The sequence below is a fragment of the Zalophus californianus genome, chromosome 14, assembly GCF_009762305.2.
Source record: "Zalophus californianus isolate mZalCal1 chromosome 14, mZalCal1.pri.v2, whole genome shotgun sequence".
Taxonomy (NCBI): domain Eukaryota; kingdom Metazoa; phylum Chordata; class Mammalia; order Carnivora; family Otariidae; genus Zalophus; species Zalophus californianus.
The window spans coordinates 36029611-36050826 of NC_045608.1; the positions used below are offsets into that span (position 1 = coordinate 36029611).

The 21216-nt window shown below is 40.0% G+C and overlaps 1 protein-coding gene across 7 annotated transcripts in view; it reads right to left on the reverse strand.

Moving 5' to 3' along the window:
* PTPRM (protein tyrosine phosphatase receptor type M) overlaps positions 1–21216 on the reverse strand; it is an 824645-nt gene that overhangs the window by 246178 nt on the left and 557251 nt on the right. For 4 of the 7 annotated variants that reach the window (XM_027575435.2, XM_027575436.2, XM_027575437.2 and 1 more), the window contains exon 14: positions 20444–20518. The exons of the other annotated variants lie outside the window; for them this stretch is intronic. In XM_027575435.2, coding sequence (XP_027431236.1) covers positions 20444–20518 — 75 coding nt within the window. The remainder of the gene's footprint in view (positions 1–20443; positions 20519–21216) is intronic. 7 annotated transcript variants of the gene reach the window in all.

Below are 21216 nucleotides of genomic sequence, written 5' to 3' on the forward strand. Positions count from 1 at the left end.
ATAAGATGACGGTTTCCTCAAGGGTGTTTCCCAGCACTCTGGTTCCAAAAGATGTTCTAAAGCGTCAACTGAGGAAGCCTCAGCCACTTTGTGCTAGCATTTTTATGACCTTATGGACTACAAAAGCTATTTTAATTAATTTTCATAGGTTTTGGGGTTTTTTTGTTTTGTTTTGTTTTACCTTTTGCAGAGGTAGATTTCTTTTCTTTTTCTTAAAAATAGCAACACCCTGGTTTTAAACAGAACCATGAGACAGTTCATTCATGTCTTGTTGTACAGAAAATTAGAATTCCTTGCAGTCGGTTTTTAGTTTTTTCAGCTGTGCCTTAACGTTATACATAATCGTGAAACATCTACAAGATTTTTCATTTAAATTACATATCACTGTTTTTCTTCCTTGGAATGCAAAGTCAATCAACTACTCTGGAATAATCTACATTCACACTTTATGTATTATTTGTAACCTGATTATGCTTTTGAATTTATAACTCTTCCTTTGTCCCTAATTTCCACCCTAGGGCATACAGAACATGTACGGCTTACAAGTAATAATCAGAAATACAATTTCTCATATAAAACTGAGATACTGGATTGTTTGATATATACTGTCTCTAAAAAATTAATCTACTTTTTTATTTTTTTCTAATTTTATGACAGTTACTGCTTTCATTTATTGATGTGGCCAACACCCTGTGGGTAAGATGATCTAGCAAAGCCTCATCACTTACTATCTGGGCACTAAAAGTTCCAAGAGAATTATTAGTGCTGTTACTATTCTGATGAAAGAGCTTTATTTTTTTCATTTGCATTTCTCAAATCATGGTCAAGTCATACATGAGGAAACAACTTGTCAGTAATAAGGTATCAACTGTGTTCACTTTTCATACAAAGTGAATAATCCATAAAGGGAATGCGAGTGGATGGTTTTTGAGGCTACGTCTGTTAAGAATAAGTTTTGTTTGAAACTAAACTTTAAAGGCATTAAAATAAAAATCTGCTGTCCCTCTAATTTCCTTCCAGACTTTGTGTCTTGGGTCATGATTTGGCTAGCTTATGTTTAGCTCTTAAAAATCATTCCTGTGGGAGAAAGAATCACCACAGCTTCCTGCACAAAGTAGGAGCCATTTGCCAAAACCCCTTGTAGCTTTTGCGGCTGCCTAAAATTTTTCATTCACTATTTTATCAAGAAGTAAGTATACCTAATAAATTCTATATGCTTGCTAGAAGAATCAATATTTCTGAGATTTGAAAAATGTACAGAGTCTAGGAAACTGAAGGCAGAAATGTGATATGTTGTTCACATGGCCAAAAGGTAACCCTCTGAAATGTAATGAGGAGTCCTGGGGTCTAGGAGAGAGTGGGGTCATGTAACCCCCCCATACTCATTTAGTAAACATACAGCTTTTCCTCAAACAATGAAGTTCTTTAATAAACAAGACTTATATTCATTGTGTCATTCTGTTCAATATTTTCTAGAACAGAGGTTCTCCATTCATAGAGTTTAAGAACATTTGGAGAGTTTTTGGAACACGAAGATGACTAGGTTTTCCAGGGACTCAAGATCAAAGGTCTGAGGTAGGACCCAGGGATCTATATGTAACACCCTTGGTGATTCCCTACACAATATGAAGAAAAAAATCCCACTTGAGAACCTCATTGGTCCTAAATATCTATGAGGAAGGTTTTCACAGACTATGGCAGAATGGGAAAAATATTTAATTGGGTTGTTATTTTTAAAACACCTCCCGCTATATTAATACCTTACTTTATCAGTTAGCAAATTTCTTTCTGATCCTTTTACAAAATTAAGAGGCAAAACCTCATGGAATCAAACCCTAGTTTTATGAGTCGCCACAGTAAGCAGAGATTGGAAGAGAGTCCTAATTGTAAAGGAATTTAAGGAATGCCAACTGATTGCCCAGGTGCTACTACTAGATTCTGTAGGAAGGAAGAAAGCTGACCTTTTGGAAGTCCTACTTTATGTGCCAGTTATCTCACATAACTTTAGTTAGTATTTCACCACGAGGGGTAATCAATACCATTTTACAAATGAAGAAACTAAGGCAGCAGAAGCAATCAGGATAAGTAGCTTGTCCTAAGACAGCGAGAGGGGAAGTGAGGGAGGTACCCCCTTGGGTCCAGGCATGTCTGGGAAGCGCACTCCATTGGAACTTTGCATTGGAACTGTCCCTACTAACACAGCTAACTCGGGGGACTACTGCTAACACTCTGAATGACAAGACTCAAGTTTAAAAACATCTTGATCAGGTGTAAAGAGAAGAGCCTAAGAGAAGAAGGAAAACAAACAAACAATAGAAGTGCAAAACAACGCAATAAGGAAAATTAAAATCCTGAAAGAAGAATAGGATAAATGTATGCGGACATGGGACTTCCTGGGCCTAAGTGCAGAAAAGAAAGGCCTGGAAATACAGCCCATACAGTGACTTTGAAATGAACCAGAGGAATGACATGCACAATACAATGGTCAAGGTAGAGATGCTGGAAAGGAATCAAAGAAAAGAAACACAAATGACCAACAGGGGAGAAAAGAAGGACTATGTAAAAAGAGACAAGGGATTCAGATCATTTCTCTAACTGAGGAGAAGACCAGCAGGTGCCCTGATATAGTCTTCCACAGGAGCTTTTCAAAAGTAAGGAGTATTTCTTATCCACCTTTGCTTCTAGTGATTAACACAATGCTTTTAACACAGTGGTCACTTGGTAAGTCTTCACTGAATGAATCTCTTAAAACACATAGGAGGCATTTATAGAGAGAATCATGACCATATATGATCTGTGTCTGTATGCAGAATATTTCTGAACAAGAATGGAAGCTCAAGTTTTTACAGAGAAAAGCTGCATCTTTTCCTCTCTATATGCTTAAGTGCCTAGAATGTAGCATGTACTCAACAAAAGTCAGAGCAAGTAAATGAGTTTTGGTTGTACATAAAGGGCGTTTTGACCCTCAGCACATAAAAATTAAATATATTACCCTTTGTTCATTCTATCCTTGGGTTGAAGAAGAGTTACCTGACATTAGGTCAGTTCTCACCTCCCCACTCAATCTTTGAAAAGTAAAAATATGCTATACTTTCTTCATCTCTTCTCCATTCCCATTGCCATGAACCTGGCCTATTTCCCTTCTGGACTTTTGTACTTGACTCCCACATAGACATCCCATCTAGTCTCTTTCACACCCTGCGGCCATATTGGTCTTCTAAAGAATTGCTCTAATCAGGTCACTCTTTCATTTTAAAAATACAACAAAAACCCCCAAGAGTTTCCTAATGCTTCTTTCAAAAGGTAATCAAGGCCTTCCACGAGCCGGCTCCAACCCCTTTCATAACTGTATGTTCTTCTTCTTCTTCTTCTTCTTCTTCTTCTTCTTCTTTTTAATACTTTCCTTCATCTATGTTCCAACCCAATGGACATGTTCAGTTTTCCCCATACACCAAACATTTCCCCTTCTCAGGACTCCTGCTGCTCCTTCTCCATGGAAACATTCCCCTACTCACTTTTCATAGGTTCAAATTGTACCCCTCTTTCAAAGGCCACCTAGCCCAAATATTGCTCTTGATTGCTTTGTAGGAAATATTTTCTGTCCCGCTGAACTGCTGTAGAACCTTGCGTTACCCTTCTTGCATAGTACTTACTTTCAACCTTCAGTTCAGTCATTTTGGTAAATTCTTTATATCACATACTAACATGAGTTCCTTGGGACAAAGCTGTTTGACTCTTTGGCGCTCCTATGACCTGGCCTAGTATCTTATTCTGTATCCACAGTACATGTGAGAACACCTTTACCGCATTGAAGATCTCTAACGATTAATCACATTCTGAATTGCACTCTTTTCATAACCTGCCTATTCTTTTTCCATTTATGTTGCAGTTCTCGGAGAGCACGATGGATATAAAAGGAAAGAAACAACACCGTGGTCTTTCCTCTACTGGTCCCCAGGATGTAGTTAGGGGATTACGATCAAAAAAGGCATCTGCAGCTACTTTCAGATGACCTTCCATGGGCTTCCAGACAACATCCCGAGACAGAAGGATCATGTCTGAACACTGGTTCCACCGAGCACACCGAGAGACAGCCAGTACACAGAAGAAGTGTTTTCTCAGTATGTTGATGACAGATCAAAGTGCTTACCAGTAAATTCATTGGCCAAACTTTCATCAATGATAAAATGAGATTATGGAAAAGAAGAGCATGGAAATAAATACTAGTGGCAAAATGTTGTATTTTCAGCACCAAAGCAGTGAAATATATATCCATCAATGACGAGAAAGTTAACTGGGTACATATCAGAGAGACAGGAAATGAGTATCTGTCAAGAATAAAGTGTTATGAACTCAATACTCACAATGATTAAGTAGCTATAGACCATTTTTCACCATCATATATGGAATTTGTCTTAGAAGTCTTTAAACTAGCCAAAATTTCTGCTGGAGAGCAATGACAATGGTCTGGGGCTTTTTAGAAAGAAAGAAAAAACAAAACAAAACAGAGGGAAACCTGTAGTAAGATAATGCCAACATGATTCAAACTATTGAAAATAATTTGATTTAATAAAATGGTTATATGATTTCTATGACCCTACTTTAGAAGTATTTTTTAACTTCCTTATTACTCATAGAAGAAACAAGGTAGAAATGTGAAAATTCTCTCATTAAGCCCCTAAACTGGCTAAAAGACACATGTAGCCCAGTCTGCTGAGGTCTCTACATGCATGTCTGCACATACATGTGCATGCACATACGTACATAAATATACACCAGTATCTATGGAAATTATTCAAAGACATATAAGGAGAACCCATCAAATTGGTAATATTAAAGATACCTTTGTTTCTCATCATGTTTACTCTGAAGTCATACATAATCTTGAGTATGTAAGTAGAATAAAACCATCGCAAAGACCGGCAAAATCCCAGGCAAAAGCTGATATGCCTGGTATGAGCTCTGACCAAGAGCTCCAATAGAATAAACGGTTATAATTAATAATAAACCATAATTAATAATTATATCATTAGCAAGACCAATAAGTAAATTAAACTGAATATCAATTACATTGCTAAAGTGATGTATTGCTTGAATATTTACTAGAGTAAATGGGAAAACTCATCAGAGATGCTGATAGATGTGCTGAACAGATGCCATTTATTGACTCCAAGGCAGGTGCCAGGCTTACTTGCAAAGATTGTTTCTCAGAGATAGTTATTTACTCTCCTCAATGAAAACAGCATGCAAAAGAAAACTTGAGAACCACTCTGTATTTTTCCAACTTCATATTCAATGTCTAAAAACGTTATTCAACGAGATAATCTACAAGCTTTCTTACTGAAGGGCAAATCAAAGAGAGGTGTCCACATTTAAACCAAGGACAGTGAGGAACAAAGGAACCCCAAATGGCCAGGACAACAAAGGGAACCTGGCATTTTATTCTGTGGCGCAGGGCTACAGGGAAGAGCAGAATAGGTTATACACTGCTTTGGGCTATTACTGCTTCAAATAAAGTAGTTGTCTTTGAAAATGCAGTAACTTTTTCATAATTATCATCATCACCATCATTGCCAGGGGCAAGATAATAGCCTGGGCCATGCTGATGCAATTTATATCCCAAAGACAGGCAAATGGAAAATATCATCTGTGGGGGACTCATTACAGGTCTTGACATGTGATAGAATAATAACGTTTCTCTCACGCTCTGGTGCTCCTGGAGACCACAGCATGTACATGTAAATAATACCCTCCATAGCATCAAGAAATCCATTCATTTCCCTGGAAGTTCAATTTTGAGCTTCTCAGAAGGGCTGCAGCACTCAAATTTGGGAGTGGCAGTGGCCCAATTAATTACCTAGTTCTCTCGAAAGACCGGAGGGCCATAAAACAATCTTCTATTGGAATAACAACAACAGAGCTACAAAAGAAGTTACCAGCAACTGCCAATTCCTCCTCTTTACCCTGAGCCAGTTGGTGCAGGTCCTTTGTATCTTGTCATTGTATTCATTCTCCCAAGGCCTACCATGAGGCTAAGAAAAGTAATCTCTCTGTTTTGGAGATAGGGAAGCTGAGATTTAGAGTTTAAGAGATTTGCCCCAAAAGCCTGGACTTCGGACTCACTACCTTCTATCTAAAGTAAATGGAACAAACAAACAAACAAAAACTAAAGTAAATGTTTTCTAAATTATATGCACTGGGATCCAGAGTTCCTGTGTGAACCACCCTACTAAAATCTGGTGCAGAGATTCATCAGGCCCAGATTCCTGTCTGATATATTTAAAAACTGCCCTGGGAAACCACATGGTTTTGAAAATGACCTGGAGTTTAAACCTGAGGGCCCTCAACTCACTGATCCCCATGAGCTGGTCAAAGGGACGCATGATTCTTACACTTTTCCATCGCTTGTACCCATAACAGCAGATGAGAAAGGACAAGTACCTGAGGTTTATCCTAAGTGACGTACCACTGGAACGAAATTTCCTTGAAGTCTGTTGTTCAGTCTTTTCAAATAAAGCATGCAAATGTTGCATTTTACTCAAGGACATATTGATTTTTAATGAAAATATAGTTTGGAATGATTTATCATCAGGTGAAGTGATAGCGCCTTGGTCCTGTACTTTCATGAAATCATGGATTCCCATTTGACAAGCATGTGAGATGAGAAAGTGGCAATACAAACAGTATAGTTCCACAAAGGAGAGTGACCTCTCTTGCCCTGGCTCCTAGGACAGCCTTCCCGGAGAGAGAAGGCTGACCAGATATAAAAACCAAATAAAACAACTGATCCTAGACTAGATCCTGTAGTGGAGGAGGGAAATGTCACAAAGGGCATTTTAGGTTTGGCAAACTGGAACAAGAACAGTAGAGTTAAAGTAAACCCAACAAGTTGATAACTCTACTACAATTACATAATAGAATATCCCTATCCTTAGCAAGTATGCACTCAAATATTTAGGGGTGAAGGGTCATGACATAGGTAAATTGTTCTCGAATCCTTCAGAAAAAAATTATGTGTGTGTGTGCGCACACGCGCACGAGGAAAGAGAGCAAATGACAGAACAAATAGGGTAAAATGTTTACAACAGATATATGTGATAAAGGATATACCAGTATTCTCCGTGATATTTTTATTTTTGCAACTTTAAGTTTGACATTATTTCCAAATAAAAAGTCAGTGTGTTTTCTTTTCAGAAAAAAAGGTAAAGGAAAGAAAAAGAATGTATGGTAGCTAAGCTAGAAATGCCATGGTTTGAGAACGAATCAGGTATTACCCAAGATCCTCTCACCTTGGCAAGGATGACAGTTCTAAAAGGGGTGTGTGTGTGTGTGTGTGTGTGTGTGTGTGTGTGTGTGTGTGTGTGTGTTGGGGTGGGGAATTTTAACATGCTAGAATTTTAGAAGCCCATCTTTTTAAGACTTTAGGCCTTCCTCTCAGCCCACTGGAGTCACGGATGAACATGTCTTGGCATTGATTGATATTGTCAAGATGGCAAATGAAATCTGTCCTTGTTGAAAGGACTGTGCTTTTCCTGCTTTCACTTGCCCATCTTGATTGTCCCCTGATTGTTTTACAAGGTCAGCAAAGCATTTAAAAGAAGAATTCTTTCTTTGAAAGGGAGATTTATTTATTCCTAGATCTATCCTCAATATTTTCTTGATCTGCTGCCTCTTCTACATCATGCTGTGTCAAGATCATGAAGGAATTTCTGACTCCTTTGCATCCAGATTACGTATATTGGATCATACCCATAAATATTTAAAAAAAAAACCCTCTCACAAATAGTATTTTACAGTATTCTAAAGATACTTATTTATAAAAGAGACTAGATCAAAGCCAACCAAAAAGTTAATTGCACAACAGCAGAACATGGCCCTTTGCCTACAAATTCTGAATGAAATTCACGGGTTTCTTACACCTAAAACTGTCAGAATTAATCTTGATGCCTTATATTCTAAATTGTAGTGACATGTGTCTAAAGCAAGGGATGAAAATCAAAATATCATGATTGTTATCTATCAACAAGTAGATGCTGTTGAACAGCTACTATGTGTCTGGTTTCATGCTGGACACTAGGGAGAAGAGAAAGACCTAGAGAAACAAGTAGTGTCACTCAATTTTGATAAATATTTTTAAAATATCCAGGCCTTTTCCACGTTCACTCATATCAAGGATGAATTAATTTAATTTTATTATAAAATTTAAATATCTTTCCTTAAAAAAAAGGCAAGAATAATTCAACTCATCAATATGAAATCTTTCATGCAAAAATCTAAAACTATTTTTGAAACATAGGCACTTTCTTTTTCACAACATATTGACTCTTTTACCAAAAGCTTGGTTTATTTTGAGCTCAAAACTTGCAGCATCCGTGTTGGACATGTACAATGCACCAGATTCATGTTGAAATTAAAAGGTAGATTTTCTAAAATATAAAATTTCAACTTGTGCTTTTCAAGACAGAACGCTCTATGCCTTAAGCAAATAAAAGACAGTTAAATACATTGTTTTATTCTCCTTTATCACTCTGCTGATAGAAGGGAAAACACAAAAGGATACTGAAAAATGAAGTTGTTCTCTTATACTGAAAATCATTACATAGAAATTCTTAAGTTTATATAGCAAAAATGGAAAACAATACTATTTTGGTGCAATATACCTCTTTTAAAATGTATTATTTCTGAAACTAAATGCTTGACATTTGACTCAGTATTTCCTTCTCCAAAATGACAAGGAAAAAGCAACAGAATCTCCCGTGGCAGTCCTGTATCCCCTCACCATTTCCTTGTAACTATACTGTTTTATAGATGAAACTGCCATAGCAAAATGACAAATATAACACATAAAAGAACAAAAAGGGGTAATAAATCACCAGTGACACTACAGCCCATTAAAATGCATTCAGCTGGTGTTGCAGAAAGAATAAAAATTTCCCCTCACTTTACATTCTTTGCAGCTGAAAAGGAAATTTTCAGAATCCTCAAGCAACCCTTATAAGGGATGCTGAAATTCCAACCAAATTCTCCCCTAACTTTCTATATTGGCCTCCATGGCCAAAGTATATATAGCACTTATGTATAGTATATACATCCCCCCTTCATTGTTTAATAAAAAATGCCTAAGACAGGGCAGCATATGAATTGCCAGTCACCCATATTGATATGATAATGCACCTGAAAAATCAGGATACCTAATTCATTGGAAAATGGTAGCTCTAATTCTGCCACTGTTTCCAATAAATGGATTATTAGCTTAAATGAAGAGTTTGGCAATTTTTATTTATAAGGAAGCCTAACGGAGGCATTATCTTCCCTTTATTTTTAACCAAAATTCTCTCAAAAGATTTAATCAAAGCTCCTGACACTGAGAAGGACTCTGGTATCATACAGATACTATGTTTTGGAGCACAACTGAATAGATGCTAACTTATTTCATTACACACTTATCATTATTACAAATTGTTCAAGATATTAGTAAATTTTATTGACGTGCAATATTTAGTCAACTGTTTATGTTGGTTTTTTTGTTTTTTTGTTTGTTTGTTGGTTTTAACAAAGATCCTTTGTATAAGTTCCTTGAGAGCAAAGAGTACACATTGCACTTTTTTGAACTCTCTGCATCTCCTAACACAAAGCTAATTACACAGCAAGCTTCCCAAGGGGACGAAAAGCTCTTCACATTAAGGGATGAATGAGCAACACTTGTCTCCTAATGTGTGGACAGTGAACATGTTTGGAGCAGGGCAGAGCCTATCTCCCAAAAGCTAAGTATTTAAGGGATGGCAAAGTTGTAACTTAGTTCTATCAGAATGGAACTGCATGTCCCACTTGCTAACAAAGGCTGACCATGGGACGGCTATGTGACACTTGTCCAGCCCTCCCCTCCCCGAGTCCCATTCCTCCTGATGGCAGCCACAGTTGGGAGCTTGTCTGTGGCACAGACATTATTTTTCTTAAAAAAATGGGGTGTGAAAATTAGTTCATGCCTTTAAGGGAATTTTAACTTTTACACATGAATTCCTTCCAGCTGGTCTCTTGAGTGTCTTTCAAGTGCCAAGCACTGAGTAGCAGGTTGTGGGAAGTATCAAGCTAAAAGAAATAGAGCCCCTGTAGTAGTAGATAAAAATATTTCTACATATATTTTGTAGTCGACAAAATTAACAATCTCCAATACAACACTTTATGAGCCTAACGACTGCACTCTTAAACGGGCAAAATATCTGCACGTCTGCAGCGAACAGTGGTGAGATTTTATCCGAGTGGCCATATATTCAAACAATATTGCTGAGTTTTATTATCCTTTATGTTCTTTGTCAGTTTTGATTCATATGAATACCTGGTAAATAGCTCTCAAAATAAATGAAGTGGATAACTCACTCAAGAGGTTGAATGAAACCATTCCATCTCAAAGACACTCAGAGTGTTCCTTTGATATGTTTGAACTTGTCCCTTAAATTCCCTACCATGTGCTCTTCTATGCTGACTGCAGATTGTCAAGACCCCAGGGCAGGAACTTAGGCTGTATCAGTTTGCTGACACCTAGCTCTTCTGTTCATACCCACACCCACTGTTCTTTTTTCTCTAGGCTGCCGGACAAATTTCCATTTCTTAGAGTTTTATTACAGTCTTTGGCCTATTTCATCTGTCCTCCAATGGTTCTAGTGTGGCTGGAGCGTACAGTGCAAACTTGACCCTGTCTACCTCTGAAAATACCTCAATGGCTGCCCATTGCTTGCAGGATCAACACAAAAGTCCTTCATGTGACTTCTGAGGTCCCAGTCGACCTCAGTCTGCCTGTACAACCTGACCACTCATCACACATCCTTCTTGCTCTCTGGTCTCCAGCCACAAGGGCCTTTTTTGCAATATTTCATTCTTAGTCATGCTACCTCCCACCACTGGACCTTTGCACTTGTTGTTCCTGCCACTGACTAAGCTCAGATTCAGTAAACAATCACACCCTCTTCAAGCTGTATCCAGTCCTCTGAGCTACTTAGTATGGCTAAAGTCTGATTTCAGTTATGTCTTCATTTTACAAATAGAGAACCCTGGGTCCACAGAAGAGCAAATGCTGCCTATCTGCACTTAGGTTCTGGATGTCCCAGCTTATTGCTCCCAAAGAGTAACAAAGATCCACTAGCTGGGTCTGACAGGCAGAATTATAGAAGTGGTCAGATGCAGTCTGGAGAGCGGGAGGAAACTGATGATGTTGGTGTGAGTGGGTATTAAATTAAAATTAAACCTTTCTTGCTAATAAATGGCTGATTAAAACTGTGCTTTTTAAAAATAGGTTGAAAATCATGGGTCTGTTTTATTTGCACTGCAAAGGTCTACTGAATCAAATATATATATACATATATTTTTTTTTCTTTAAAGAAGAGATGAATTTTATGACTAACATAAAATCAGTCCAAAGTAGGCTAAATAAAAAGATTCAAAAGCTTCCTGTCCTCATCAAAATTTGCTCAAAATTTACTAACGATATGATGAAAGCTATAAAACACCTGGGACTAAATTTAACAAGGAAGGTCATCAACTGTTCGGTCATTTGGTTAATAATGTGCAACCCTTGCTAGATGCCCACACACTACACTGGGAATGAGACAGAGATGAAGCCCTGCCTCCCCCACATTCCGGAAGGAGACACGCAGTCATTGGCAACTGCACCAAGAAGCAGAGGGATGGGCAGGACAATGGCTGGGGGCCAACAAGGCACTGTGCTTCAGGATGGTGGTCTAGGGACGTGCCTCCACAATGAATCCTGAATTTTGAGAATGAGCTGGAAATATGAAGATTAGGGTTAGAGTTGCAGTCCCAGGGAAGAGGATCTGGTGCAGGATCCAGCTTGGTGCTTTGAAGAGAAAGGAGCTCAGCACTGAGTGTGGGAAGTGACAGAAAGCGAGGGCCAGGTGTGAGAGGGGCCAGACCATGCGCCCCCCCTTTGCTGTGACATGACGTTTGGAATTTATGCAAGTACAGGAGGAAGCTATTCAAGGGCGTTAAGAAGAGGAGTGATGGAATGAGACTTTAATTTCCAAAAGTCAGTCCAGCTGCCATGTGGCAAATGAGTCAACAGGGAGCCATGAGAGTAGTTAAAATGCGTGTGTGGTGGTCCAGGCTGGTGTGGTGGCCCCAAGAAGGTGAGACGTCATTGAACCTAGAATATATTTTAGAGGGAGACCTGACAAGGCCGGCTAATGCAGAAAACTCCAAATTTGTATTACAAGTCTTGTAACAGGATTTGAATTGATGGAGAGATTTATCATATCTCTACAGTCAGGATAATGTATAGATTTGATAAGATTCCAATGAGAACCTCAGTGGCATTTTTGGAACCTGACTGCCTGGTGTGCACTTGGCCACCTCCTCAGTGCCTTGGATATATCACAGAACAGCAGATGCAGATTCCTGCCCTCGAGGGCTTATATTCTAGGAGGGGGAGAAAGACAGGAGCAAACATAAATAAGCACATAGGGTGAGAAGTGTTATAAAAAGGAAGACCGTCGCAGCCTCAGGGGACAAACTGGGTGGAGAGGATGGGGAGAGATCGCATGGAAGGCTGCAGGTTGAAGAAGGGTGAGTGTTCATGGCTGACCTTGTTGAGAAGGTGGATTTGAGCAAGGACTACCGGAGGTAGGAGAGTTAGCCAAGTGGATATCTGGGGAAGAATATTCCTAAGCAAGGGGCAAGTGGGAGCAAAGGTGGAAGGAGGGAGCATGGCTGGTACGTTATCAGGGGAGTGGGGAGGCGTCTAAGGCTATGAGCCATCATAAGGACTGATAAGTAGACAAGGAGGGATCAGTGGGGAGGGATTTTTGACAAAGAATATGGAGAGAATTCTAGTTTTATCATGTAATAGAATATCATAAAAGCCAGCATAATAAAAAATAATAATAACGTAGGAAGACCCAAAGAGGACCATAACAAACTCTATACAGGTATCTTAACATATGACAATATGGTGTTTCAATTCTGTGAGAAAATAATTGTTTATTTACTAATGAGAGCCGGTCTAATCGTTGTCTATCTGGAAAAAGCTAGACCTCTCCCTTGGCAATACACCACACCATTATCAGTGGTTGTTTCTAGATGGATTCAAGAGCTAAAATTCAGGAGATGGGTTGAATAATTACAGAGATGTGAAGATCTTCTCAAGCAAAACAAAAACCTTGGAGAAACAGAGGAAAATGGGAACATATTGATTATCTGAAAATATAAACTTCTTTATGCCAAAAGACACAATGGAGTCAAAAGAAGAGTGACTGATAGGAATAAGTATGAAGAAACAGAGAAGAAGAAATGCAAATGGCCAATAACCATAGGCCAGGATGCCCAGCTTCAGGAAAAGTCAGCAGAATCCCACCTTCCCGCACCATACTGGAAATGTGAGGTGGTAAACATCAGAGCAGGTGCATCCGTGGGAAAGGGGCACTGAGCAGGTACTTGGGGATGAACTTCTACAATCTGGAAGGAAAGGAATACAGCCAGTTGTACATAAAAAATGAACTTGCCCTTTGACCCACATCTGGGAATCATTAAGAAATAAATGTTATAATGGAAAGAACATACACAGAAGGTTATTTATTCCAGTTTGTGGTGGTGATTGTTGTTGTTAGCAGGAAAAAAAAATGGTGAAAATCTGAATGTCCCTTAACAAGGGACTGAGTGAATAGATCATCACATGGCCCTACAGAGGAACAATATTCACCTAGGTAAAAGAATGTCTTAGATTGATAGGTATTGGCTTGAAGAATTCATTGCCTATTAAATGTAAAATGCAAGTGGCAGAGTTAAGTGTATTAGTGGTAGTGAAAAAATCTGGATATATTTGTATATTTTTATGTAGAGAGAAAGACCACTATTACAGGGGCTGGGGATGAGGTCAGTATAGACATAGGGTAAAATTGTTCAGTATATCTGAGTTTTTATAAGCTTTGTTCACTGACATATCCCAAGAGCGTGTCTACCATATATAGCAGGCACTCAGGAAATATGCGCTTGATGAATCAATGAAGGAATAAAAGGGTTTGCATCATTCCCATAATTGAAAAGAATGTGTTAAGGTAGAGAAACTGTAATAGCTAACATTTATTGAGGGTTTACTAAGTACTTTACTTGTTCCATTTAATCCTGACAATTTTACTGTGAGTAAAACTGTAACTCCCATTTCACAGATGAGCAAACTGAGGCACAGAGATTTGAAGTAACTTGCACAAGGTCACTCTACTGGCAGGTGACACAGCTGAGATTTGAACGTGACTGATTTAGTTCTCGAGCCCATGTTCCCACCTGCTTTGCTACCCATAACTGTTCTAACGTGAAGTTGTTGCCCAGCCCAGAGGCCTGTGTGAGAGGAAGCTCTTGAGGCTTTCCCATGGAACCCCACAGAGCACTGTTTGAAAACGACTGGACCAGACAATGTACAGGCTTTCCACTGCTGATGGTGTCTGGCAACTGATTAATGAGCATCTGAATGAAGGATTTGAGATCCTTACCTTTCCCAGTGTACCGCGCCCCCTACAGTCACCACCAAATTTAGATCCTAATTTGGGCTCCCTGCCTAGTGTCAGCCTAGGGCTCAAAGTCCATGAGCTGAGACATACAGGATCTAGCACTCTCCTTCATTCTTTGTAAAGGTGGCAGGAGAAACACGTGTTCTGGAAAGATAGTGTTAGGGCTTCAGGGTCTACTTAAAATTGATATTTGCTACAGACCCACTCATCAGTGAGAGTCCGAGAAATCTCCTTGGGCTGTTGCTGGTGAACTTCAATTACGGTTTTTGTTTCTAAGGAAAAGGTGTCCTTCTCTGTGACCCAGTGGCTAGGACCAGCAGGGCTGTGAGGGAAACCGAACGTGCCACGGCTAACAAAGGGCAGCCCGCCCAGGAGAGAGGGCAGAGCAATGGAAGGGGAGGCGTGAGCCAGATGTCTCAGGGCTCGGGGCTGAGGGAGCAGCTGGGTGGGAGCAGAGGGCAGGGTTCTATCACTGCGCATGCAGGGGACATTCACTGATCAGTGGGAAACACCAAGGTGAGGGGCAAAGCACCTACCTCGAGTAGAATTAATCTGCCTGTTCTGCTGTTTGTCAAGCAACACCTGTTAGTATGAAAACAGGAGCCAGGCAAGCAGGCGACGGGAGGTTCTCAGGCTGGGGAGCAGGATGACGAGCGGTGAAGGCAAGGCGGTAAGGGGCCCAGAGGGTCCAGGTGTCAATAAAAACCCAACCGAAAGGCTGCATGGGGTGTCAGGGCCGGGTGAGAAGCAAGTGAGGCCTGAGGGGCCCAGGAGGGGACAGAGGAGAGTGTGGAGGGCACAGAAGGCAAAAAGGGAGACGTTCAAACAGACGCTGAGGTCAGAGGAGCCCTGGGCTCAAGTCACAAAGCCTGGAATCTGATTTCTCTCCCCGACTTGACTGCATTTCAGTCCTCTGGGACCTGTGGAGGTGCTTAATTCCTTTGAGCTTCCTTTTCTCAACTGAAAAGTGTGATGACGTTCTCTCAGGTGGCTGTTGTGAGACTGAGTGAAATAATGCCTGTGGAAGTCTCTAGCACTGCGTCCCTCGTGCACTCAGTGGCTTGACTTCCTCAGTGGGATCTAGTTCAGTGACTTCCATGTTTTAGATTTTACATTAAAAATAAAACTCTACTGGGGTGCCCGGAGGGCTCAGTGAGTTAAACGTCCGACTCTTAAAAAAAAAAAAGTCCAACTCTTGGTTTCGGCTCAGGTCATGATCTCAGGGTCATAGGATAGAGCCCCGTGTCAGGCTCACCTCCGAGAGGAGTCTGCTTGAGATTCTCTCCTTCTCCCCCTGCCCCTCCCCCCATGTGCACACTCTCTCTAAAATAAATAAATACATAAATAAATAAATAAAAATAATAAAAATGCTATTTGCTTTAAGAGCCACATTAAGGAGAAAAAGAAATTCTCTGGGATTTATTTCATGATCACTTTGCCTACATATTGGCAAAGACTCTCTCTGTGACCAAACTCCAGCCGGCTCCCCTTAGCCCTTCCTTCCGTAGGCCTCAACCTTGGCCTATAAAGACTTGAACACTGATGGTTTCTAACTGTTCAAGGCTGCAGACCCAGGTGGCCTGATCCCCCTTAAAATGCCCACCTGAGAAAACTCGAGGCTGCCCAAAGAACTCACGGTTTGTTCCAGTGACACCTGAAGACAGGGCCCCAGTGTCCCAGCCTCTGAGGGAGGGGAGTGGCCCCACTTGGATAAATGCCAGTTAGCCAACCAGATGGGTGTCTCGTGGACCAACACAGCCTTCCTGATGGTTGCAAATTTTCACTCCCCTGACTCTACTGAGCCCCTGCTCACATCCTCCCTACCCCCTCATTCTCCCTCTAAAATGCCAGTCCCCTCTGCAAGAATCAAAATGGAGTCCACCTCTATCCCCTGCAGTCAGTAGTTACTGAATAAAATCTGTTTTTACAGCTTTAATGTCCAGCTGTGTTTATCTTTGACAATATAGACATATGCTACATGTGTATTTTTCAAAACTTGAAACTGTGTGGGAATAATCTTTGGCTAGTTCTCTCTCTTTTCTTTTTCAGCACTAATTATATCTCACAAGTAATTCTACATGTTCTATCTGATGTGTACTTGAATTCCAGAAGTCACTTTGTTTATAAATATTCTAAGATACAGATCTTATCATATCAGATGTATGGGTTAACCAAAACGGGTGATAAAAAATTTGTTTAAGGAAAACATTCTCCACAGCATTTCAGAGTTGGCTGGGTTATTAAATCACAAGCAGAAATATCTTAATATAAAATAAACAGCCTAGAGATATTTATAAAATTAACTAAAAAATCTTAAGAGAGAAATTTCTAGCATGTACAGCTTTTAATTTTCTTCCCAAAGCAGTACTATATTACAGACAATTAATCACATAATAAAGGGAACAAAGTAGAAACCAGAAGCATTTCCAGTTTCTAGAACCTTTCTCTGTGTGTACTCTTTAGAGTGGTTTTGAGGTAGATAGGAACTTTATTCCAGTTATATATTGTTTCCTTTTATAATCTCCTAAATCCAGTGGTTGAGTAAAGCATTTTTTAAATCTGTGGCTTACAACCCAAGAGTGGGAAATTAAATCAGTTTAGTAGGTAGTGACTAGAATTTTTAAAAAAACAGAATAAGATGGAACAGAATAGTACACATCAGAGTGCATCTTATTCAGTGAGTGGCCTTAGCAGTATGTTTTCTAATGCCTTTGCTTCAGTTAAACTAATGTGTAGGTCTATGTGTGTATATTGGATGATGACGTATTCTCACTGTTGATTGCAGACAACAAATTTTAAGAATCACTCCCCAGTGCAGTGATAGGCCCGCTCATCCAATATACTAGCATTCTGCGGTCTGATCTGCCTTGTTCTGTGAATCAGATCAGCTAATGTTTAGGAGCAGGTTGCTGTGTACAGCACAGTCCTGGTGCTGACATCAGGTCACCAGGGTGCTTGTGTTCTTTGGTGTTAAGACAGCGAGTAAGGTCCCACACATGCCACGGAAAACCCAAGCCACATGTGCCGAGTTCTGGGACAAAGGAACTACACTGCAGAGGACTATCTTGCTAATGTTCCCCAGTGTGAGTACAGCCTTGAACAGCACTTCTGAGAGTGTGATGTCAGCTGAGATACAACAAAGTGAACAACAACACTGCCGAGGGCACAGAATGTAGCCCTCATGCGTCTCCTGTTGGCTTCTGGAAGGGACCATATTGTTCGAATAAACAAAACCAGAACTGTTCAATGGGTCACAGATGTGCAGCATTCAGAACTGTCGCAGGGACCATTTCCTAAGCTGCTCTGCACGATGAGAAAGGTTTGGCAATCCATGTCCTTTTTGCCCATTAGTTACAAAACTGTTGTCTTTTCCTAACTGCTAAATGACGAGCATGACAGTAAGTTTTCATTCCTAAGAGCATGTGTGTACGTAGGTTTTGATGTGACTAATGCAAAATGCCTGATGCCAAGAGCCTGGGCAACCATATAAAGTTTTTTTTTTTTTTTTAAGATTTTATTTACTTATTTGACAGAGAGAGACACAGCGAGAGAGGGAACACAAGCAGGGGGAGTGGGAGAGGGAGAAGCAGGCCTCCCGCCCAGCAGGGAGCCCGATGCGGGGCTCGATCCTAGAACCCTGGGATCATGACCTGAGCTGAAGGCAGACACTTAACGACTGAGCCACCCAGGAGCCCCCAGAGTAAAGCTCTTTATAAGAGTTAGTAGATCTGTACCTGGCACACAGAGGGTGCTCAATAAATGTCAGATCAGTGATTGAAAGCATTAAGTCTCAAGCTTACAGTATGACTCATGAATAAATCTCTTAAAAAAGACAGTGTTACTGCTATCAAAGTTGATGGCTGATGCAAATGGAAAATGCAAAAGGATTATTACTTGATTTTGAATTTATCTGGGTTAGATTAACCATCATTAAAATCAGCAGTAAATACTGAAGAAGGATCGGGAGTAGTTTTTTACTGGTTTTTGAGGCTTATTCTAACACTCCAACATTTTAATCTCTAATAAAGCACAACGTAAATGATGGAGATACCCTGCAGTCCTTAAAAGAATGGCAGCCATACAGTACAGAATGTATGTGTCCTTCACAGACCAGTTCCCAAATACCAAGATACGCTGAATCTGAAAGCATTGTGAAGGAGGCTGATTTATGAGGTATCTTCTTAATTATGCAATTTTTGAGAGAAATCTATGTTCAGGAGTTTCACTTACTTCATGCCTAGTAAACAGCATGCTTCATATGAAAGTAGTAGATACAGGCAAAGCTTGAGAAGGGGGTTCTTTATATTTCCCACAGCACTTATTTATAGGATAGTGGGGCCAACCCATTTTTAATGGTCTGCTGACAACAATGATGCCACCTGGGGGTCAGACTTGTTCAAGGATCTCAGGTTACCTTCAGGATGGACACCTAACCCGACCATGGGCCATGGGCCAGTCCTTAAATATGAAGGTTTTAGAGTGGAGGGCTTATGTTAAGGAAGACACTATCCCTTAAGTACTTCTGCTTGGGAAGAACACTTCACAAATTCAGGATAAGAAAGAGTCTGTAACAAGTAGGACTTCAATCAGTAAAAGAAATGTGCTTAAAAAGAAACTTGGAAGCGACAGAAGCAGAACTGTTAATAATAACCTCATAGCTTTTAGGCCCTGAAACAGAGGACTGGAAATATGTACAGAATGCCAGGAGAGGAAGAAGTAGTATTAGCCTACATTCCTTCACCTTACAAAACTCAGTCTGTACATTTCCTGAGTCTCAGTTGCTTTTATTTGCCAAAATAATGAGCTCACAGAAAAACTTAAAAGATTTATGAATTGTTATCATGAGTTAAGCTATACTTTTTTTTTTTTCTTAAACAGTAGAGAATATGCCTTCGTTTCATACACTTAAAACAATTGCTGGAGTGGAAATTCTATGGAAAATAGCTGAATGTTCTTACTCAGCTTGAGCCACACCTACACTACCTGCCACAAACTACAATGTTGATTATGTCTCTGAGACCAGAGTTTGAATCCTGCCCACGTGATTCTGTTAGAAATCTTGACAATGGCTTGCTTTTGCTGCAGGACAAAAATTTGTCTTCTGGGGTTCTCTGACCACTCACCTTCAGCCTGGAGTAATTTACTGGACTCTTTCCTTAGGAGTTTATGCAGATGTCCATACACCTTTAGAGACAGTACAGATGGACAAGCTAATTTCTCCTAGCTAAATTCTTTCTGTGTGCTTTTCCTTCTACAAAGAAGCACACAGTTCAACAGCATGACTCTAAGCCATTCAATTTTTTAAAAACTTCCCTAAATTATTCAATGCATTTGACTTGCAGATGTGCCACTGCTTTATATAAACACTTTGCTTTGAAACAGGGATCTAGAAGGAATGCAATCAGCTCTGCTCCGGTTGTATGTACACGAAAAGCTGTTTGAACAGTGTCACCCCAAACAGCTTTGGGTGGCTCCATTTCAAGACTGTGCATTGCTAAATGTGCGTGCAAACTAGACCCTACAAGGTGAAAAGTAAACCTCGCTCACTCTCACATTGCAAAGGCTTTTAAGGTTAATTTGCATAACTGGGCATCGTCTTTCTGTATTTTGATTGAAATTCCGTTTGATGGCAATGCTACCCCAAGTCCAGCAAATTTCATTTTGTTTAACATTAGGCTTGAAAGGAACACACCAACAGACAAACACACAATGAAAACATGCAGTGGCGTTGTGCTTAATGCATGGGTATAAATGCGCACACAGAAGAGGCCAAGCACATCACTTAATTTAATGCGGGCACAGGTCTGTATCAAGAGTCTGAAACATTGTAAACAAGCCTTAAGCAAAGGAGGAAATGTAGAGGGGAAACAAAGCTGAGAAAAATGAGCAGGAAATGGGCAAGATGACTCATCTATACTTGAACGTCTGACCTGTCAGTTGGTCGTCGCCTGCAGCAGGGGCGATGCGAATGTAAGGTGTTGTAAGCTGAGTCACGATTATCGCAGCTATGGCAAAGGAAGATTCCCAGGTCAGCATGCATGAGGGAAGAAAAAGCCAGACTGAAGCTAGGCTAGCAAGGAGAATCTCGATCAGTACATCACATCGTCTCAACTTTGTTCCAACAACAACAAAAAGAGAAGAAAAGAAAAAAGAAAAAAACACATAGCAAAGTGTTGAATTTCTGGAATTCTTTTCCCTTAAACAGGCTTTCGTCAGGCAGTTAGATTTCTAACTATGACACAGTTGCAAGCTTTGGCTGAGATTCTGGGTAGATCAACTGAAGGAAAAAAAAATAAAAACACAACATAAGTCCTAAATAAGGCTCTAGGCTGAATAGTGTTTCCAAATGCTACTGAGCATAGCGTCTAAATGATTCGTTGCTAATTGTGATGATCCCAACTTTAGGCTTTTAAAATTTATTAGGTTACTTAAAATTCTGCTGCTGAAGTCACAATATTTTCCCTTCTTGCTAAAATCACCTTTGTGGAGCACATTATCTTCTTTCACTAAAAATATTTTTTAGGTAGAGAAATTTCTCTGATAACTAAATTTCATGTAGAACATTTCCATTTAGGGACCTTATTTTGTCACATTAAGGGACTGAAAAAAATGCATCTCAAAGCATCGGTTAAAGAAAGGAAAATGAGTAATCGCCTTTGCTATCATTGTCATGGTCCACATGGGACCCAAGACATGATTAAGA